Source organism: Chiloscyllium punctatum, chromosome 2 (genome assembly GCF_047496795.1).
Source record: "Chiloscyllium punctatum isolate Juve2018m chromosome 2, sChiPun1.3, whole genome shotgun sequence".
NCBI lineage: Eukaryota > Metazoa > Chordata > Chondrichthyes > Orectolobiformes > Hemiscylliidae > Chiloscyllium > Chiloscyllium punctatum.
The window spans coordinates 85,854,330-85,877,367 of record NC_092740.1 but is presented as its reverse complement, the minus strand read 5'-3'; the positions used below and the strand labels follow the sequence as shown (position 1 = coordinate 85,877,367).

Genomic DNA, 23,038 nt, shown 5'->3' with positions numbered 1-23,038 from the left:
CTCTGCTGTTTACTGAGTCACGAGTATTCCGTATTTAAAAAGAAAGTCCACTCAGCTTCCTGAATCCAATCTCTTATTGACGGTGTCGATATGGAACCAGAGTACATTATGCCTTTTATCCTTGAAAATAATTTCTTAATAAAGAAACTCAAGTACATTAGCAACCAACAGCAAAACAAAGTCAACTTACGTGAACAGACTTGTGTAAACAGAACCTCGACTGCAAATTTGAACAAGTTTCACACCCATAATGTAGCTTGTTTTTGATAACGACAAGATAATACTTTTGGACTTGCTTTTAATATTGTAATACGGAAAGGAATAATCCAATGGTAAAGTGTGCTCCATAGCAATTAAGATCAAAGTACTTTTATGCAGCAAATCATAATGTTATCTGACCTGTCTTGATTACAGGCTAAAATACAATTCTAGATTAAGGAGGAAAGAAAAACAGTAGAACAGGTAAATGACACATCTTGTAAAATTAAAAAAAAAGAAAGAAGGTCCATCACAATTAGTATATTCAACCCACAATCTCAAATCTTTCCTCAACACAATTCTAAATAGTCTAACCCATATCCTTAACTGGTGATCCCTGGATTCCGGGCATTGAGAACATCTTTTCTCAACATGGTTACCAGAGTATTACTTTCTTTTTGTAATAGTTTTTCTCTCTGGTAATCCATTGATCAGCATCATATTGGTGAAATACATGGCAGTTGGATGTTTGTGCAAAAGTATGATATTAAAATACCTTCATTCACCTCCACAGATTGCAATGAAATAGTGGCCTACCGTCTGCACGGTTTCTTAAAGCACCTTCACTATCTTGTCAAAAGCCTAATAGTCTAAAAGAGAACATATACAAAAGTGAAACATAAAAAAAAGGGAGCAGAATAATAGGTTTCATATCCATCATGAATTACATTTAACATTCAGTCCCATGATGTAGGTAAGTCAAGTCACATTTTGAGTTTGACAGTATTTAACAGGCAAGCGTAAAGAATTTCTACATTTTGGATGAACATCGAATAGAATAAACTAAATTATCCAATTTGAGTTTTTTTTCTTCACAACTGTTAATATCTTTTTGCTTTCGCCAAACACAATGCATTTTCTGCCAATAAAGGGTGACATTTGATACCTGAAATGTCTGTCCCTACTTTAACATGCAGTGATCAGTACACAGTACACACTTATTGCATTCCACCCAGTAAATTTACTGCGGGGTAGAATTTGATGCCAGGTTACTAATGCAACAGGTGAAAGCACATATTCTGTGCCCTACTCTAAAATATTTAAATATTATCTAGGTACCAACTAGTCAAGCCTCAACTTCTCCTCTCCCCCAACCACCTTTTGCATTAGTTGAAACATTACAACATATGATGAATTTAAGTGATTACCAGGTTTGATGTATAGCTCGCTGGTGTATATAAGGTTGATCATGGCATTAATCAACTCCAGCCTCCCCACTACTCTTGACCATTCCAATTTGCCTATCAGATCAACAGATCCAGGTCAGATGCCGTATCACTTGCCCTTCACTCCTCCCTCGAACATCTTGACACAAATAACAGCTATGTAAGAGTCCTACTCATTGAAGACTGAACTGTCAACACTATTATCCCCTCGAGACTGATTACTAAAACTTAGTGATCTCTGACTAAGCCCCACTCTCTGAAATTAGATCCTCAGTTTCCTGACCCACAGGCCACACAATCAATGAAGATTGGGGACAATATTTCATCCTCACTAACACTCAGCACTGGAGTCCCCTAGGGGTGCGTACTCAGCCCCCTACCGTACTGACTATATACCCATGTCTGCATCACCAAATACCAGACTAAGTGCCATTTATAAGCTGATGACACCACTATAGTTGGTCGAATCTCAGATGGCGACAAAACTACCCACAGGAGGTAAAGACCTGGAAGAATAGTGCACTGAGAACAACCTAGCTCTCAATGCTGGCAAAACCAAGGAACTCATTGTTGACTTTCAGCAGGATGTTACTCATGCACGCGCCCCCCCCCACCCGCTACCCCACACACTACACACTAACAGCACAGAGGTGGAATGAGTGGAAAGTGTTAAGCTCCTGGAAGTGGTCATCAACAAAGCTTTCTTGCACTCTTCATGTGGACGCACTGGTTATAAAGGCCCAACGTCTCTTCGTCCTCAGACAGCTGAGAAAATTTGGCATGACGGCAAATACCCTTGCCAACCTTTATAGGTGTACCAGAGAGCATTCTGTCTGAATGTGTCACTACCTGGTATGGCAACTGTACCATTCAAGATCGGAGACGGTTACAGAGAGTGGTGAACTCTGCCCAGACAATCACAAAGGCCAACGTCCCATCTACAGAATCCATCTACCAGGTCTGCTGTCAAGGAAAGGCCGCCAGCATTCTCAAAGATCCATCCCATCCGGGCAATGCTTTTCTACAACCTCTACCATCAGGGAGAAGATATAGAAGCCTGAACACATGCATCAGCTGGTTTTAAAAACAGTTTCTACCCTACAGTTGTTAGAATACTGAATGGGTTCAAACTCTTAGCATTCACCTGTACCTGCGTTTTGGTTTTTGCCACTGTTTAATTATTATTTACTTATCTATTCTATTTAACTATGTGATCTGCCTGTACTGCTCACAAGTCAGAGCTTTTCACTGTGCATCGGTACACATGACAATAAATTCAATTCAACAGTTCACATTAAAGATGGTAACAGAGGGGCCAGAAAACAGCAGTTACACTACAATTAAGCCCAACGTCTTCAACTAAGAAGATAACAAACCTAAGAATGACACATGGTGCAAACAAAAATCAGAAGAAACTACACTCCTAAAATAGCTTTTGTTGTAATAATGTACTGATTGTGGTGACATTCATACTTCAACAAAAACATGGCCTACTTCTGTGATGTTTGAATTGTGCCTAAATTACAGAAACAAATACCATATTTGAAGCAGAAACGGATGAAAATCTGGATTGAGATCTAGAGTAAGATCAAGAGTAGGAATATTTCACCCAAGAACAATTTCACAATTTTTAAAAAAACACTAGAAAGTTGTGTTTCATAAACTATACAAAAAAAAAATTCAATCAGGTTTATCACTAAACATTAACAGGCATGTTGCTGAAATGTGAAATTGACAGTGAAAACAGAAGACCATATACTGGGTCCAAACAGTATGTATCAGGAACAATCAAGTATGGTTCAAGTGAAGACACTAGTATGACAAGGTTTTGTACTGCCTCTAAACTGAATCAAATCAATCAGTACACAGATATTCAGAGAATTTGATGTACTCTTAGGGATGATAATTGGAGGCAAGAACAGAAACGTGCAGTAAACAGACGACACAGCATTACTTGCAGAATCACAGGAGGCCCTACAAGATATTGCGGCTCAAGTAAAATTTAAAAATTTAGAATATGGACAGTGTATGATCCGCAAGACGACAAAAGCACTGACAGTTAGCGGGAATACAGACTGAAGAGGATGGTGTTATACTGGAACAAAATGTGAAGCAGAAGTTGCTATGGTGGCATGGTTGTTCATTAGTTAGCACTACTGCATCATAGAACCAGGGATCTGGGTTCAATTCCAGCCTCTGGTGACTATGTGTGGAGTTTGCACATTCTCCCTGTGCCTGCATGGGTTTCCTCTGGATGTTCTAGTTTACTTCCATAATCCAAAGATATACAGGTTAGGTGAGCTGACCATGGTAAATAGCCAATAGTCTTTCAGGGATGTGTAGGTTAGGTGCATGTGGAGTAGAGGAACAGGTCTGGGTGTGTTACTCTTTGGAGGGTCAGTGTGGACTTGTTGGGCCTAATGGCCAGTTTCCACACTTTAGGGATTCTATGAGTGTTACAAAGGTAGCCATATTGAAGAAATAATTGAGGAGAAGAACTAGAAGAACGTGTTAACAAGGAAAAAAAACTCAAGCTTGTTAAAAAAAAAGGGAAATAAAACACCAAGATGCTCCATTCTATCCACTTTCCTGGAAGCATCAAAACAGACGAATTCATTGTTGTCACATGTACCGGGATAGAGTAAAAAAAAAGTGTTCTTTTGTTGTTATACAGCCCGACTGAACCAAACAACTGTGGCTGGGTGGGGAGAGAGACAGAGAGACAGAGAGACAAAGAGACAGAGAGAGAAAGAGAGAGAGAGAGAGAGAGAGAGAGAGAGAGAGAGAGAGAGAGAGAGAGAGAGAGAGAGAGAGAGAGAGAGAGAGAGAGAGAGAGAGAGAGAGAGAGAGAGAGAGAGAGAGAGAGAGAGAAAGAGAGAGAGAGAAAGAGAAAGAGAAAGAGAAAGAGAGAGAAAGAAAAGAAAAAGAAAGAAAAAGGAAGAAAAGGAAGAAAAGGAAGAAAAGGAAGAAAAGGAAGAAAAGGAAGAAAAGGAAGAAAAGGAAGAAAAGGAAGAAAAGGAAGAAAAGGAAGAAAAGAAAAGAAAGAAAAGAAAGAAAAAGAAAGAAAAAGAAAGAAAAAGAAAGAAAAAGAAAAAGAAAGAAAAAGAAAGAAAGGAAGGATAGAAAGGAAAAGTGAGTGATCAGAATTAACATTTGAGAGATCTATTTACAAGGCTGATAACAGAGGGGAAGAAGATGAAGCTGTTCTTGAATCTATTCATAGAAAAGTTTGAATATATGTATCTTCTGCCTGACAGAAAAGGGTGGAAGAGAGCACAATCAGGGTGAGAGTGATCCTTAAGATTTGTTGAAGAAAATTGACACCCTTGAAATGTGACTGCAAAGACCCAGGCTAAAAATTCCATGTATAGACCATAAGACAAACGAAAAGATAATTCAAATAGCAAGAGCAAAAAGAACTCTACAAATTGACATTCAGAAAAATCTCAGTATTTCAGCCATTTGATCAAAGCTGAAAAGCCACAAAAATCTCTTCCAGAAAGCAAAGTGCAGGATTGCAACAAGATGGCTTATCCTGGGTGTAGTGGGACGACAGATGTCACTAGCTACAGATAAGGTACCGTGAATGCGCAAGAATGGTGTAAATCAGGGAAGTGTGGCATATCATAGATCTCCTGGCAGGGCTGGATAAAAGTAACAGCAGTTTACAGTTTATGATTAAAATATAGATTTCATTAATACAGTAGCCTTGGGATCAGAGCATGGCTGGAAGTCCATCATAAAAGAATGAGGAGAATCAAGAGTTTCTCCAACATGACTGGGCTTATTGAACAAGCACAACTTTAAAAAAAAAGGTTAAATCAACATGCCAGATAAAGGTATAACTTTATGAATGTCTATCATTGGACAAAGTTTGCTGCTAATTAAAAATTAATGCTACCAAAGATTAAGATAATTCACCCCATTATTTCAGCTATCTAATACAAAACTTTAATAAAATTGGTGTCACAGAAGATAAATAAGCTTTACATTATTAAAAAAAGGACATCTCAGAAAGTATCAAATACTCTGCAGGAAGTGTACAGTAATCATAAAAAGGTAGGATTATAAAATACAGCCATCAAGAGATTAGTTTATTTTTGTCTTTCAAAGAAACTGCAGACATTTCACCTAACTTGGTTCTATAGAACCAGAGTCTGAAACAGCAGATTCTATGGTAAATCTCTTCAGTTCAGAAGAGATGATGGTACTATGTAAATATTTTGGATATTCTTGTATCACATCCAGTTTACAACTACATTGTAACCAAAACGTTTCTGCAAAATGATATGAATGAATATATCTATGATCCACTCATGCTGGTTTAGTTCATTTATAACTAAGTAATATTTACAGGATTTTTTTTTAAAAATCACTAACTGTTGCATTACACTCCTGCTGCAAATGCACTTATGGATATAGAATATGAGCAGAATCAGAATCAGAATCAGCCTCAGCTTGGATACCCTCAAACTCGCATGAAAAATGAACACTCCATTGAGGTACTGAATGATTGCTATCCATGGAACTATAGTTCATTGAGAGCTTAGATGATAAGATTTTTTTAAAAAAGCAAGATTGTATTTCACAGAACTTCCAGTTTCCAAAGAAAGGCAAACAAGACTTTTAAGAAAAGCTTTTACTGGACTGCTAGAGATGACTCAAGACATGTTCTTGTGGTATATTTTGTAGATAAAAATAATCCGGAGTCTATCCATCAACAAATATGCACATCTTATGGTATAGCATTGTGTTCGACTATCACAGATGTTGAGGCTTTATTTCATGCCATTTCATCTCCTTGTCTAAGGAAATTATATGGATGACTCATCCTGTGCACAGTACAACAGTTGACAACAACCCTTGAGTGCCTCTCACAGTCATGTGAGCCAAGACAGTAAGTGTTAGCACAAAATTTTTGCAAAACAGATCCTATCCCCACCAGATGCCCACTTTTCTTTATTCACTGGATGGCCATAGATCCCACCATTGACTATTACTTTGCCACACCAACAAGGTCAGGGTCATTGAAGGCAACTGCAATGCTTGTAAAACTGCAGTTTAGGTACTCAATTCAACAAAAAATCTCAACCTTTCTGATTCATTTGGCTCAGTGTCCAACTACGTAGTGAATTTCCCAGTTAATTCAGAGAAGGTAAGTTCCTCACTTCAAATTACTGTTTGAACTAATTTAGTGAATTTCAAACAGGATTGACAAAAGTTATCTTTTAATAGGCTATGGATGTCTCTGATCTAGGTATGAAATGTAAATAATCAAAGAGGCATCTGAAGATACTAAATTTGAACAGCTAACTAATACTCATTGGTTTCTTGGCCAATACCCAAGTATTTGTCATTATCTCTCAAATGATTCTTTGAAACACTGCTTTCTTCATAAAAGAGAAACATGAAAGGGGAAAGAAATCTTAAAAGGCGTCAGCACTCTCCATATCAAAAGGTTGAGTGTTCAAGTCCTGCTCCAGAGATTTGAGTGCAACAATCTAGCTAGACAATCTAATACAATCTGGCACTGCTTTAATGCTGTAAGAAAAGTTATCTTTCAGGTGAAACTTTAAACAGAGGCATTGTTAGCGCAATTTGGCAGGCATAATGACACTATTAAGAGTAGGGAGGTCAACCCAATGATCTCACCAAAATGCATCCCTTAATCAACATAAACGTTACCTGGTCTTTACCACATTGCTGTTTGAGGAAGGGTCACAGGACCCAAAGTGTTAATTCTGATTTCTTTCCATAGGTGCCATCAGACCAGTTGAGCTTTTTTTTAGCAATTTCTGTTTTTGTTGCTCTTTGAGGGAATTTGTTGCATGCAACTTTTCTTCTGTTTCCTATGTTACAACAGTGATTATACTTCAAATACACTGAAAGGCTGTAAAAACTGTTTTTGGTTGTGAAAAGTGCTATATGTGCAAGATTTCACAAACCTGAGCTGTGTGCTTCTAATTCTGGCCTCCTTGGCATTTCCAATTTTAAATCACTATCATTGGCCTCAAATCGATTAGGCCATAAATTCTGGAATGCCCTCCACTGGGGTCATTTGTCTCCTTAAAACCTACCACTACTTTGACCAAGCTTTTGAATATTTGACCCAATAGCACCTAATGTTGTTTTATTTCACTTTGTTTTACGCTGCTGTGAAACATCTTGGGACATTTTAATATTTTAAAAGCTGCAGCATTAATATTAGTTATGTTGAAAAGCAAGAGCTGAGCTACCAGTATCTTCACCCATCATTTGGAAAATGGACAAGAACAGTAAACATCCCACCAATACAAGGCTCAAACATTCCTCAATGTTCTCAAACCCCTCCTGACAAACCAACACATGCCCTCAAGAGCTCCTTTCAAATGGTAATTTAAGAATGACTTATCATTTTCATGCATTTCTTTAATAAAAATGCTGCAGTCACATAGCAACACTACTTTCTATATTTGATTTGACTGATTTGGATTTACAGTAGCAGAATTGGAAGAATTCAATCAATACCTTCAATAATTAAGTGCCCAAAATGCTGGTCTCCCTCCCTTACTGTCGACCCTTCACCCATACTCTCACTCCTGACCTCCTACCCCACAGCACAACTCCCCCCCATTATCCCCTCTCACCCATCCCACTCCTGCTCTCCCATATCCCCAACCCCTTGCCTTACTATGAGCCTAGCAAGCAACCAAAGGCAGGGAGAAGCAATCTATGTTTGGGGAAGCAACTCTTCACCATTTCTTTCTATTCTATCAACAGGGGCAACCTCTTGCCGGTTGGTCACCCTTGAAGCAAACTTAGTTAGGCAATGTTTTCATAGACGGATTTGCCCACTGCACATATATTTTGAGTGCTGTACTGAAGTGTCCTAGGAATTGGTGTGGCGATGCTAATTATTGAGGGTATCGGAGAATTCTTCAATTCTGCTGCAGAGAGACTTTAAATGAAATATAGAAGGTAGTGTTACTATGTGACTGCAGTACCTATTTAAAAGAAATGATTCTAATGAAACAGTCATTCAGTAATTTCACCTCTCAGAAATTCACACTTGTTACATAATTATCCAAACTGGTACCAACCAGCATTGGATCCCTATATACTCGTTCAAATGCAAAACAATTATCCATAAAACCACTCGTGACCTCTGGCCTGCTTAGTCTCAAATCTCTCCAGTACAGCCCCTCCGCACTCCTGAATCGGGCTCCACGCCCGCCAGCGTGGATCCAATGATAGAATCGTAACCCATCCATAATAAGTACTTCACCTATATAATTTTTGAAGGTGGAAGAAGAGAGTGAAAAGTGTGCGGGAGCGCGAGTCAAAATTTAACTCGAGGCATGCATTGGAGTTATCATGCAACTCTAACGTGACAGCTGTTTTAACCTCAACCATTTTGAGAACTTCACGCCGTGTTAAATTTTCCACATTAATTAAGCAAACGAAATGCAACCTGCTCCGATATTAAAACGGCACCTGTGTGCAGGGCATTTTTTTTTAGAAACAAGGTGACGGTGGAAATATTACAGTTTTTCCACAAGGCAGGTATGAAAGGGCTAAGCGTTGCCAGAGAAAAGGGAAACAGTCCAACGGGACGCTCGATGGAACAAGGTTAACCAGTTGATATGCAGATCGTACTTTCGTGAAAGTAGTCAGTGAGGGTTTTGGAATGTTTAAAGTTTAAGCGTTTGTGGAAAATCCGACAAAAAGGTTGTCCTTTTTAAATGAAAAAAAAAGGAAGGTGAGGGGGAAAGAGGGAGCCCCGCTGGAGCGGGACGCTGATGGAGTGCTGTCTGCCTCCAGGCCCGGACCGAGACCATCTCAAAGTCCGCTCGTTCGTTGCGAAACAACGGGGAGCTGCCCCGGCCCCTCGCACACTCCTACCTGGTCAGTTAGACCTCGAGTTCCTCATCCGGCTGGCTGTTTGTGTCTGCTTTATCCCGCCCCAGCCTTCCAGAACTACACTTCTCACAGCCTCCTTTCAAGTAAACATTAGACACAGACACCGCCAGCGACTCCAGCACATCATTCCAGAAAGTGGGGAGGGGGGTGGGGGTCTGTGTGTTCGCTCAGACCAGTCCAGGCCCAGGCCGGCTCTCCCTGTCTGGATCCCACACCTGTACTCGTCCACCTGAGCGGTGGTAGTTCAAATCTTTTCCCTTGAGGGGGGGGCGGCAAAATCATCTGGAAATCAGTTTCTTCCTTCTGCAATGGAATACATTTAAAGGAGGAAAGTCCCAACCTCACATTCTTCAGTAAAAAGTATCAATTTTAAACCCCTTTTTAAAAAAGGGTGTATGTGAAATGTAACTCAATTAAAATCATGTCGCCCAGAAAACCAAACCATTGCAACTAAGTTCATCGTTTGTCCTGAATTAGAATCCAATTGATTCCGCCCAGAGAGTCACAACTTAAAGCATCTGCTATGTCAGTGCTGCTGAGGACATCCAAACTTCAACCTATGATTAGCCACATGGGAGGTACAAGAACTCGGAAGGTCCGTTGAAAATACATATGCCGCAAAAAGCATCTTACCTGTCCCAAGTTTCTGTATCCGTATTTGCTTGCTATTGCATTGGCCTCTTCATTGCCTCCGGTTATTCTCACAGCCCAGTGGTTGGTGTACATCAGAGTTCTTGAAAAGGGCAGTAAAACCCCTAAAAATAACACCAGCGAAAAGACAAGATCCCAGCACCACTTCGGCGCTCGACCCATCTTTTGGGGGATTTTTTTTGTTTTTACAAAAACACCTTAAATTCAGATCCTTGTACTCAATTTCCGTACTAAATTGCAGAGCCGGGCAGATAAAGCGTGTGTCTTCTCAAGTCTATCCTGTTTAAACAAACTCGCCCACTCCACCAAAAACACGATCGTCCGCTCTTCATGAATCTTTCTTTCACGTTTCGTCGGGCTTTTGATGATAAACCAGGTGGAAAGAAAGACAGCGAGGCTGGAGCACCAGTCAGTCAGTGAGCGCCTGAGATTTGGATGTACTCCACAGACCTGAGTAGATTTATGAGCTGCTGTGCTTCCCACTGCTGCAGCTATTGTGTCTGTGTAGCTCTACCTCTGTGCGCGCCTGTGTTAAACACATAGAGCTGCGTGTCTATGCGTGTGTGTGTAAACGTACTGCTCGCAACTCGCTGGCTCTTCTGTTCCTCACTCAGATAAGCTCTGCCTTAAGATGGCCACAGCGCCTCCTCCAACTCCACCGGTAACTCAATTACCAGCCCCCTCCTCCTCCGCCAAAAAGAACTTCCCCCGGTCCTAGTGCACACAGCTTTTCAAAGGATTTTGTTTTACACATATTCAATTCTACCGAACCAAGCACATTGAAATTTCTCGTTCCTTATTTTGAGAGACACGTTCCTCGAAAAGAACTGCAGACTTTCTTACTTAAGGGGGTGAGACACGGTCTGTCACACTGACCTATCTACACACAGCCATAATAGATTCATATTATACATTTTAACACAATTATTATTTTAATTTTATGTGTACAGATCGGGAGAAGCAATACTCTCACCGGTTGTACTTAAAACGACAAAAAAACAATTTGTGATCTCTCAAGAAATGGTAGGTTAAGTAAAACTATGAGCCAAAAAATGTAATAATGTAATATGAGATGTGTTGCATTAGTCAGTTCGCGTTACAATTCTTTGACTTCAGGAAAACAGATGTCAGCAAAATAATATCGAAATGTTGCAATTGAGGGGCGGGCGGCTGAAGTGGGTTTCCCTATTGGTAGGATCCCAGTTTCCAGAGGATAATTGCTTTGCAACGTTGCAGACCAACGTCAAAGTGTGCAAACCCAAGGCTGAAGAAAATCACAGAATTGTGATCTCTGAAAATTGGTGGTCTCCACTGACCTTCCAACCCGTTTTAAAATGTCATTGTTGCAACCCATAACTAAAATGTCACATCACAAAGGGAGGCAAAATTTAATTATTCGTCGGATCTTAAATTCGAAACAACGAAAATTAAGATGAGTTGCTGACATCCAAGATTTTTTTTTGCCCTTTCTCCAGCTATTCCCCCTCCCACCCCACCAAAGTTAGATGATCAGATGATAAAGAGAGCCCCAAGAGATTCAGAGCCAATAGCACTGACCATTATTGAACTGTCAGGAGTTGTACAGGTCTTTTCTATCTTGTGACAATATAAGCAGGTTTCACACCTTAGTTAAATTCTCATTGACTATTTTTCATTCTTATCCTGGGATCTTGTGCCCAATTTAAGGTGGCCAACTTACTGATTGAACATGTTCCTCAAGGTGTCATCATCTGAACCTGTCTTCAACCTCCTCACCCCAATATCCACATCTGCCACTCATTGCCCTTCTTTGCAGTACTTTGCCTTCTCAAGCAAATTGGAAAGTGAATCTACTCTTCCTTAAAAGATTGATTGATTCATGAGAGTTAAGTACCATATTGATTCAAGGCGGAAGTCTATTCGGATTTGCAGGTTTCTACTGTGGGACTTCATGTGAATTAGCAGGACAGTCCATGAGGTGATGTGATCTAGTCTGCAAGATTTGCTTTCGTTTTTCTCCTTCTCTAGCATCATTTTGGCTAATTACTGGTATTTAGACTCAAAGTGTAATGCAGTCTTATGGACAACTTGTTTTCATTTTGAACAATTAGTAGCAAGCTTAAGAGTGTCTTTGTAGTAGTTCCTTTTCCCTCTCCCAGAACATTCGCTATTTGAAAGTTGAGAAACAGGACTAGCCAATAGTGGCATGTTTAGCCAGCCAATCCATTGGAGTTAGTTTTGCAGGAGTTTTCTTGTAGAATTCACTTCATGAAGGATACTAGCAAATGGTCCTGCCATTGAATTGAGAGAATGTGGCAGAAGCATCACAGCTGGGTTTTCTCCAGTGCTCTTATGTATTGCTGATATATGGTCAAGGTGTCATTGTTGAATAGGATGTAGTGACAACAACTGTTTAATACACTTTGTTGACTTTCAGAAGTCATTGTTGTCAAACATGTTGTCGAAGATTAAGCTTGTTCAGCTGATTCAGCGTTGGATTTCTTTGTTCAATGGTAGCCTTTTGAAAGAGATTGTCTTCAAAGCAGGGAAATGCTCAACATTTTCCAGGGTTTGCCCTTCAACATACAAGGGAGATGGAATATTTGATTAAATAAGGCTTGGTTAGTATATGAATTTTATTTTGGTAACAATCAAGGACTGGCATGCCAAATCTCTTGTATGCAGAACTGAAGAAATTGAGAGTGGCTTGCCACTCTGCTGCAGTGTGTATCCACATACAACAAATCATGTATGTCTATGGTGGTCAGTTTAGTTTTCGCACAGAGGCAAGTAGTTAAATAATTAGGTCAAACTTTTTTTTTTATCTAGGCAGTAATTAATACTCTGTCCCAGATCAACATCTGTCTGGCATATGTTTGCACAAGTAATATTTTCAAGGAGTTGAAACTCACCCTGTCCCATCATTTTGATATGCAGAGCTGTCAGTTTGGAAACTTTTCCTATCAACCCCTAAAAGTAGTGCAAGAGGAATCAGAATGTATTTTATTATTTAATTTTTATTTATGAATAAGTAAGAACTTCAAGGGAGACAGACTTCAAGTTATGCACAGATTCAAAAAGTGTGGTGCTGGAAAAGCACAGCCAGTCAGACAGCATCCAAGGAGCAGGAGAGTTGATGATTCAAACATAAGCTCTTCATCAGGAATGTGGGGTAGGCCCAAGGGGCCTGAGAGATAAAGGGGAGGGGGGTTTGGCTGGGGGTAAAGGTAGCTGGGATTGCAATGCGTAGATGAAGGTGGGGAGGTGATGGTGTTAGGTCGGAGCGGAGGGTGGAGCAGATAAGTGGGGAAGAAGATGGACTGGTAGGACAGTTCAAGAGGTCCCCTTCCTGGACCTTTCCATCTCCATTTCCGGCGCTCAACTCAACATGGACATCTACTTCAAACCAACTGACTCCCACAGCTACCTAGACTACACCTCCTCCCACCCTACCGCCTGTAAAAAACACTATCTCTTGCTCCCAACCCCTCTGCCTTCGCTGCATCTACTTCCCTCACCTCTGCTCTTGTACCCCACCCCTCCAATCGCAACAAGGACAGAATCCTCCGATCCTCACCTTGCACCCCATCAATCTCCGGATACAACACATCCTCCTCAACCATTTTTGCCACCCACAAACAGACCCTACCACCCCACCCCTATCTATGGTCCACAGAGGCCATTCCCTCTGTGACTCCCTTGTTAGGTCCATGCCCCCCACTAACCCACTCTCCACTCACGGCATCTTCCTTTGCCTCCACAAGAGGTATAAAACCTGCACTCACCTTCCCCCCTCACCTCCATCCAAGGCCCCAAAGTATCATTCCACATCCAGCAGAGATTTGCCTGCACATCCAAACACATCATCCACTGTGTCGGTCGCACCCAATTTAGTCTTCTCTACACTGTGGAGACAGGACGTCAACCTGCAAAACATTTCAGAGAACATCTCCGGGACACATGCACTAAACAACCCCACCGTTCTGTGGCCGAACATTCCAATGCCCTCTTCCACTCTGCCAAAAACATGCAAATCCTGGGTCTCCTCCACCAACAGATTCTAGCCACCCAACGCATGGAGGAAGTGTACCTCATGTTCTGCCTTGGGATCCACCAACCACACACAATCAATGTTGATTTCATCGGTTTCCTCATCTCCCCTCCCCACACCTTATCCTAGATCCTACCCTCCAACTCGGTACCACCCTCTTGAACTGTCCTACCTATCCATCTTTTTTCCAACTATCTGTTTCACCCTCCGTTCCAACCTATCACCCCCACCTTCATCTACCTATCACATTCCCAGCTACCATTCCCCAGCCCCACCCCCCTCCCATTTGTCTTTCAGCCCCGTTGGGTCTCCCCCACATTCCTGATGAAGAGCTTATGCTCGAAACATCAAGTCTCCTGCTCTTCGGATGCTGCCTGACTGGCTGTGCTTTTCCAACACCACACTTTTTGTCTCTGATCTCCCGCATCTGTAGTCCTCACTTTTCGCATCATAAAATCCTTACATTGTGGATTGAGGCAGTTTGGTTCAACAAGTCTGCACCAACCCTTTGAAGAGCATTCTAACCTCACCACCCCTCCCACCCGGCATCCCCATCGGGCGGCACAGTGGCACAGTGGTTAGCACTGCTGCCTCACAGCTCCAGAGACCTGGGTTCAATTCCCGCCTCAGGCAACTGACTGTGTGGAGTTTGCACGTTCTCCCCGTGTCAGGTGAATTGGCCATGGTTAGGTAAGGGGTAAATGTAGGGGTATGGGTGGGTTGCGCTTCGGCGGGGCGGTGTGGACTTGTTGGGCCAAAAGGCCTGTTTCCACACTGTAAGTAATCTAAAAAAACTACAATTCCCATGGCTAACCCACTTAACCTGCACAACCCTGGACAATATAGTACTATTTAGTATAGCCAATCTGCCTAAACTACATATCTTTGGACTGTGGAAGGAAACTGGGGCACCCAGAGGAAGCCTACACAGACACAGGGGGAACATACAAACACATACAGACAGACACCCAAGGCTGGAATTGCTATGAGGGAATAGTACTAACCACTGAGTCACCGTCAAACTCCTTAGACAAAAGCAAAAGTCATAAATACAAATTATCTAATTTTAACCAGGTTTCCACAATATAGAAAAAGAAAACTACTTAGGAGCAGGCGATGAACTGAACATGAATAAAAACGCATAAAAATATTACCTTCCCCTTCATTTTCAAGGCCAAGTAATGCATCTCAATTTGCTTCTTGAATAACGGCATCTTATGAAACATCAAAGTCATCTTGATCAGAAGCCATGTTGTTGCACAAATAACCGTATTCTGGGTGTCTTTTAGTGTGTTGGATATCCCATATTTCTTGAATGACTTGATGACAATCTCAATTCTGTTTTCAACCCAGGCGTTTATATATTGGGTTGTTAATGTTGACACTTCCCTTGGAGAATATCTTCCCACCTCTGATCATCCAGTAGTGCAATTTTTTTTTTGTTATTCTGTGCATGGAATATCTGTTTAGAGGGACATCCAATGGTTGACTAAGACCCGTCAAACCATTGGGAATCAATCTAATATCACTGTTTGCAAGTAATTTCAGAAAAACCCTGAAAAGGTATGATCACCCAGATGAGAAGATTCTTTTCTCTCTGAAGTCTGCCTGGTTGGAAACTCCAATACTTCATCAGCCACATTTTAAAACAATCCTCATCCATTTATCCTTTTCATTTATGTGGGCAGCTATTCCTATTGGAAAGTTTTGTGTTGGGAGGTTTTGTTTTCTCTTAAATTTTACCATTGACTAAAACTTTGTTCCATGACAAGATAACAGTGAATCTAGATTTTCATGAACAGTTGTGTTCCCCAATATATTTTCTATCAAGTGTTGATCGTCTTTTCACTCATCGACATTCCTATTGCAGGCCAATCTAGAATCTCTTTTGTTGATGTTTGATTATAAGCCCATAAAATGCAAAAAGCTTGTCATTATGTCCTGCTGGGAGATGCTATGAAGTCGAGGTCTTCTGGTGAAATAAAAATATTGTTTCTCTCCATACATTTGATACACCATTCTCTTTCATCTAGTAGCTTTAAAATCTATTATGCTTAATTTTCTTACTTGCTTCAAGGCAAAGATTCAGATAGGTTTGTGAGAAACTGAGAGTCCATTCTGGTGAGTTTCATTGACATATATTACAACTTCATTTTCTGCTGTGGCCTCTTGCTAGGCATCCCTCCGTTTGCACATTTACTCTTAGCTTTCTGCCTAATCAGTACAGAGATTTTCTCCAATCTCAATCATTCATCTCAGATAATCTGAATACCCTAGCTGTTGTATAATTATTTGTTTGCTCTGCAATCTCAACAACTTTAAGGTGGAACTGGACTTTATATCTGTAGTTCCTTCTGGAAACATGTTGCCAGATTAGAGGATGGGCTTGGTGCACACCAGTTAGGGTCAAATAAATACAGCTGAATATTTACGTCAATGGTGTGTTATTCTATGCTATTACAAATGGGTAGGAGTGATGAGCTCGTGGCAAGTACGTAGAGATTGGACTTTTGGACAAAAGTCAGGAGTCAATTTTATTGGGAGTATATGAAAATGAATGACTTTTGGCTAAATTCAAGAGTCAATTACACAAAACCAACAACTACTCAATAAATTTTCTCAGCACATGTCAGATAGGTTTACAACAAATAAGCAAATGTTTTCAAAATTTTTAAAACATGGTTTTTAGTATGTGATTAATCTCTTGAGGATCTTGCAGCCAATTCCAGGAGATTAATCTTTAAAGCATTCCAGTGGAATCCCGGGTGGTTTATATCCTAGCCCAATTGTATTCCTTTCCAGGCAGTTTGTCTAAATTCAAATAACTTATCATAGAGAAAGGGTCACAATCAGCCCATATCTGTCAGCGGGAAGCAAAATATTTTCCTTCAGCTCAATTAAGTTTCCACACCTGTCCATCTAAAGCTTTGCACAGGTCTGCAAAATTCCATGCAATGTTTTGAATTCTTCATTCAAGGAAAATCGGGGAATGACTTTATCATCTCTCTGTGGAGAGTCTCAATCTTCTACTAGTAGTAGAATTTTATGAATTAGTTTATGTAATTATCAAATTACTCTCTGATGAGGGACATAGTAAGAGAATATATCATTCTTGGACCTAAAAAGGGTTTGACTGAGAAAGTAGCTCTCTTAGTAGACATTTCATTGCATGCATTCCAAAATAACACATACTATAATGTATTTGTCTACTATCTTTTTTTTTGGATTATAATCTCAATATAAATACATTTTTATGCTGATTTATTGTTTACTGTCATTTTCTTTTAACTAAAAGATTGTTTGAAAAATTTCTGGGCACCCCACCAACACAATCAACATTGATTGCTAAATTGATGCATAAAATCCTGCCTGTGAAATGCATGCAGTGTCCAACAGTGTGGGGTGATAAATGCTAATCTTGAGCAATCTTAAGCATGTCACTGATCATTAGATTGTTCATAGTCATATCTGTGAAGCTGGGTAATCACAGACAACCTTAAAGGTGTCACTGAAGGCCACAGTTCACAAAAACAATCCAAGGCCTCTTAGGCTGCACAAAGGCAGCGAGTTGATTTCCTTTCACCTTGAACTGCAAGTATTACTCCAATATTCAATCTTGCCTCTGTTGAGTGATGTGGCAGTGGGAGGACAAGGTGTCAGTACTCAAATAGCATTCGTCATCTCCTACTGTGTCATTGGAGCATATCTTACTGCATTCATTGGTGTATGCTCCCTATTTCAAAATGCCATGTAGAGGCATTCAGTATCTCTACTTGTCCCAATGCAAGCATAAAGTAAACTGATATTTGTGAGTGATATGAATGCTGACAGTTCACATTGCTAAGGAACTTTTTTTCTTAAATTCCCGCACCACCCCACCCACACAAAACAGGTTCATTGGAAATGTGACCAACAGCAGTGGTTATCTCTGTATTTGCTGTGTGCATTAAAGTAGCAGAAAAAAATCCAGCAGGAACAGATGAACCAACAGGCACAGGACCGGCAGCAGCCTCCACTGGATGCTGAGCAGCCTCCTTATGAGGAGGTCAAAGCTGAAGTTCTCCTCAGTATGGATTAGGAGGCTGAGAATCTATTGTCCTTGATGCCTTTACTTCCAAGTGAGTGAGGCACAATGTCACCGCAAACTGAGGATGTCATGGGACACACAGAACCATCCCAGCCACTGGAGTTTTTCTTAATTCACCAGTGGAATGTGGGCATCACTGGCTGGCCAGCATGTTTTGCCCCTCCCTACTTGTCCTTGAGCTGCCTTCTTGAATTGCTGCAGTCCATGTGCTGCAGGTAGAAGCTGTGACATGAAGGAATGAGTGGCTTATACAACTGGCTGCTTCCAGCAACAATGTGGAATCTCTCAATTCCTAACCCACAAATGTATTAAAGCTAAGTAACAACCCACAAGAGCACACCATAAATCAAGCTCCATTATACTCAGAGTGGTACCAAGTTTTAAAGTACACACATTATCTCAATTTATGAGTTTCAGACCAAGGGTTGATAAAAAGCATGAACCAGATTTCTGTGCGAGCAAAGAATTATTATTTATCACAAGTAATTAGACTATAGCTACAAGTAAACAGATTAGATTAGATTAGATTACTTACAGTGTGGAAACAGGCCCTTCGGCCCAACAAGTCCACACCGCCCCGCCGAAGCGTAACCCACCCATACCCCTACATCTACATTTATCCCTTACCTAACACTATGGGCAATTTAGCATGGCCAATTCACCTGGCCTGCACATCTTTGGACTGTGGGAGGAAACCGGAGCACCCGGAGGAAACCCACGCAGACACGGGGAGAACGTGCAAACTCCACACAGTCAGTCGCCTGAGGCGGGAATTGAACCCGGGTCTCAGGTGCTGTGAGGCAGCAGTGCTAACCACTGCGCCACCGTGCCGCCCACCGTGCCAGTGGATATAAACCACTGGCATATAACACTACTAGCTAAAACTCTAATCCCCTTATAAACTCGCCTCATACACACAGACAATTAAATAGAGAAAATAGATTATTGTTGGAGATGGGAAAAAACTGTAAAGTCAGTTCAGTAGCTTTTGCTTCCAAGTTCTGATGTTGAAATGACCCTCCACCAGCGAGAATGAATTCCATCTCCCTTGTTTTCATTCTTTTTACTCTGATCAAAGGTCTGTGCTACTATACCTAGGTGTTTAATGATCAGTTATTTTTCGGTTCTATATAAATTCAGATGGAGACTTTAATTGCCTATCTTCTTCAATGAAAATGAATGGCAAATTGAAAACCCAGACAGAACCTTGGCTGCCTCAATCACCTTTCAGGGAAACCTTTCAGCATTCCTTGGTAAAAGAGGTTGGAAGTTATTCAAATATGCAAGTTAGGGTTATACCTATTGAATGGTGCCTGATTCTTCCACTTTCTACAGGCATTGAGAGAGCTTAAAAAGTGTGTGGTAGACCTTTTCCAGAAAGTAGATTTTCGGTCTTTCAGGAATTACGTCCAGCCAAATAAAACACAAGATTATCAATGTCGGGAAGCAGCAGAAACATGTTGTCTACATCCAGGGTCATGCTGGTTTAAAAGGTAAGATTATTCTACTCTGATCTTTTAATGCTTGCAGTAAGTGCAAATGGCATCTGTTCCAATGCCAGAAAAATGCATTAAACCTCAAGTGGAAACAAGCTTCCTGAAGTCATCCTGTTTGTGAGCAAATCAGGCACGTGGTAGCATGTTTTTCAATAACATATTTATGAAGCTGACCTGGACATGATTTGAGCCCATACCTTAAATCATATCCTATCATATTAGAGCGAAGTTTTGAAGTTCAACTTTTAAACGTTCAAGGAGACTCCTTACTATTTGTTCCCATCAAAATATTGAAGGACAGTCACTGGACTCAAAGCTTTAACTCTGCTTTCACTCCACAGATACTGCCAGACCTGAGTTTCTCCAGCACCTTATGCTTGTAACAAATCTTTCTACAGTCCTTACAATGCAGTAAGCAACTAAATTAGCACAAAAAAGTTGAATTAATGTAAAATAATTATTATTGTGGATTTAAAAAGAATCAAACAGCGAATAACAAATTTTCTTTCAAAGATATGTGTTTTTCAAAAGGCCTTTTAAAGCCTTGGAAGAAAAGAGGGAAAGAAAACATATGATTGATACTTCAGAATGAGCTACGAGGCTGGAATAAATCAAAAAGTTCATATGTTTTAAAAGAAATATATTGTATTTGTAGTAAAGCAAACTTATAAATCTAACATCAGGTGAAATCTAATTATCCAGAGTGAGCCTTTTGGTGAATCTGAAAATTACAGTCAGTATTACAAGATTGCTTTAATCCTCAGAGATTTTTACATTTTTAAAAAAGAAATTTGAACGTCCTAGTTGAACAGCTGACGTATGTTTACTATAACAAGCTAAAAACACCATTGACTAAACACTAATTTTACATATTATACCACAAAAAAGTATTTTAACTGAACTGAAAACATCTATCAGGTATTTGAAACAAACAGAGAATGCTGGAGAAACTCAGAAGGTCTAGCAGCAGCTGTGGAGAGAGAGAAAAAGAGAGTTAACATTTTGAGTCCAGCATGATGATTCTTCAGAAGTCGTAACTCTATTTTTCTCACCACAGATACTGCCAGAAAGCAAGTATGCAGGTACAGCACGCAGTGAAGAAAGCTAATAGCATGCTGGCCTTCATAACAAGAGGAATTGAGTATAGAAGCAAAGAGGTCCCTCTGCAGCTGTACAGGGCCCTGATGAGACCGCACCTGGAATATTGTGAGCAGTTTTGGTCTCCAAATTTGAGGAAAGACATTCTGGCTATTGAGGGAGTGCAGCGTAGGTTCACGAGGTCAATTCCCCGAATGGCAGGACTATCTTATGCTGAAAGATTGGAGTGACTGGGCTTGTATACGCTTGAGTTTCGAAGGCTGAGAGGGGATCTGATTGAGACGTATAAGCTTATTAAAGGATTGGACACTCTGGAGGCAGGAAGCATGTTTTCGCTGATTGGTGAGTCCCGAACCAGAGGACTCAGTTTAAAAATAAGGGGTAGGCCACTTAGAACAGAGTTGAGGAGAAACCTCTTCACCCAGAGAGTGGTGGGTGTATGGAATGCTCTGCCCCAGAAGGCTGTGGAGGCCAAGTCTCTGGATAATTTCAAGAAAGAGTTGGATAGAGCTCTTAAGGATAGTGGAATAAAGGGTTATGGGGATAAGGCAGGAACAGGATACTGATTGAGGATGATCAGCCATGATCATAATGAATGGTGGTGCTGGCTCGAAGGGCAGAATGGCCTACTTCTGCACCTATTGTCTCTTATCTACCTGCTGAGTTTCTCCAGACATTCTGTATTTGCTTCAGATCTCCAGCATCTGCAGTACTTTATGTTACTGCTAGCATGTATTTATTACATTGCCTTTAAGTAGCCATTTAAATTCATTCACTTGTGGGGCATGGGTGTCACTGGCTGGCCGACCAACATTTATTGCCCATCAATAATTGCCTCTGAGAAGGTGGTGAGCTGCCTTCTAGAAGTTCGGTGATCCATGTGTTGTAGGTTGACCAAATTGAGCAAGAATCCATTCAAAGTGGTTCTTAGCTCCAGGTGATTTACTTGTGTTCTGTTCTTTTCCTTTCCTAGCTGGTGACTTCTCACCCTTGAACTGTCCCTCACAGTATGAGCATTGCTGAAGATTCTACCTTCTTCAAATCTTCCAACCTTGCATTAACTCCCCATGAATCTGTGTTGTTTTCAATTTGAGCAGGAGCTTCTGCCAGCATACCACCATGGTGAACCAGAGAGACTTTCAGTCTTTAGCTGCTCTCCTCACACAACCTGGCAGACTAACCTGTCTGTGATATTTTAGGAAAGCCTGTAACTCAATATCACAATGACCTCCTTTGTACCTTCTAATCTCAAAGCTCATTACCATGGTAACAAGAATCATATGAGCCCTGTCTCCTGGTTGAGATGCTAATTAGTTATCCCTGACACCCCAACTCAATCCAATCCTGGAATTAAATGGAAAATTCAAAATATAGCCTTTATGTTTACTATCTAAAATTTTTAACAATTGCCTGTGATTTGGAGACCCACATCTATTCACTAATATCACAACTACTTTTGCTATTGCCTGCAAGTGTAAAATCTTGCATTTTCTTCACAGGAAAATGTTCTTAGTTTTCTTTGCAATCTTTAACAATTAAACCATCATACATGCTGGCAAACTCAGATTAAGTCACATGAGTTCTTTATTTTTACCTCAAATTAAAGACACTGTCCAAATCAGATCATTCTTTAAATCTCGCAGTTGTAACAATGTCCTTTTGTGCCATAATAACAAAGATAATAATAACTTATCAAGTAATTCATACTCTATTTACATTTAACAGTTCGGTACAAAAAAACGGTACAGTAACATAGCATAAATATGATCGTGATTAACTATGACTCTTATACAAATAACTTACTTTCACTTAAATAAAAATCTGAATTATTTCAGTTTGAGTAATTCACTATAGTGATGAGAGATTGCAATCTGGCAATGTATCCATCTACTTTTTTACTAATTCTGTAGAACTATTGGGGTTTAGCCATTTAAAATATAGTGTTCAGTATATTGTACTGAAAATAGTAACATGTCGAATTTTACAAGAAATGTACAAACTGAAAACCATCTGTTAAATCAATGCCATGAGTTGAACATCATACAGCACATTAACTAAAGTGGAACCTCTTAACCTGACTTTACAGTAGTTATCCCATGTCAGTGCATCTGAAAATCGTCTTGAGTGAAGCATTACAGGAATGAGATAGGCAAACAAATTTCTCAAATAATAAATATTATAAAGAGTACATTTGGGGTGGTATGATAGCTCAGTGGTTAGTACCCAGCCTCAGGCGACTCTCTGTGTGGATTTTGCAGTTCCTCTCTGTGTCCGCGCCAGTTTCCTCCCAGTGTCCAAAGATGTGCAGGTTAGGTGGATTGGTCATGCTAAATTGCCCATAATGTTCAGGGAT

General features: G+C 40.4%; 1 protein-coding gene across 4 annotated transcripts in view; it reads right to left on the bottom strand.

The window, feature by feature from the left end:
* pcsk5b (proprotein convertase subtilisin/kexin type 5b) overlaps positions 1-10,609 on the bottom strand; it is a 375,643-nt gene extending 365,034 nt beyond the window's left edge. For 2 of the 4 annotated variants that reach the window (XM_072585118.1, XM_072585127.1), the window contains exon 1: positions 9,957-10,609. In XM_072585118.1, coding sequence (XP_072441219.1) covers positions 9,957-10,136 — 180 coding nt within the window. In that variant the 5' untranslated portion in view covers positions 10,137-10,609. The remainder of the gene's footprint in view (positions 1-9,956) is intronic. The other 2 variants (XM_072585146.1, XM_072585137.1) reach the window with 2 other exon arrangements.
* Between the last annotated feature and the right edge of the window lie 12,429 nt (positions 10,610-23,038).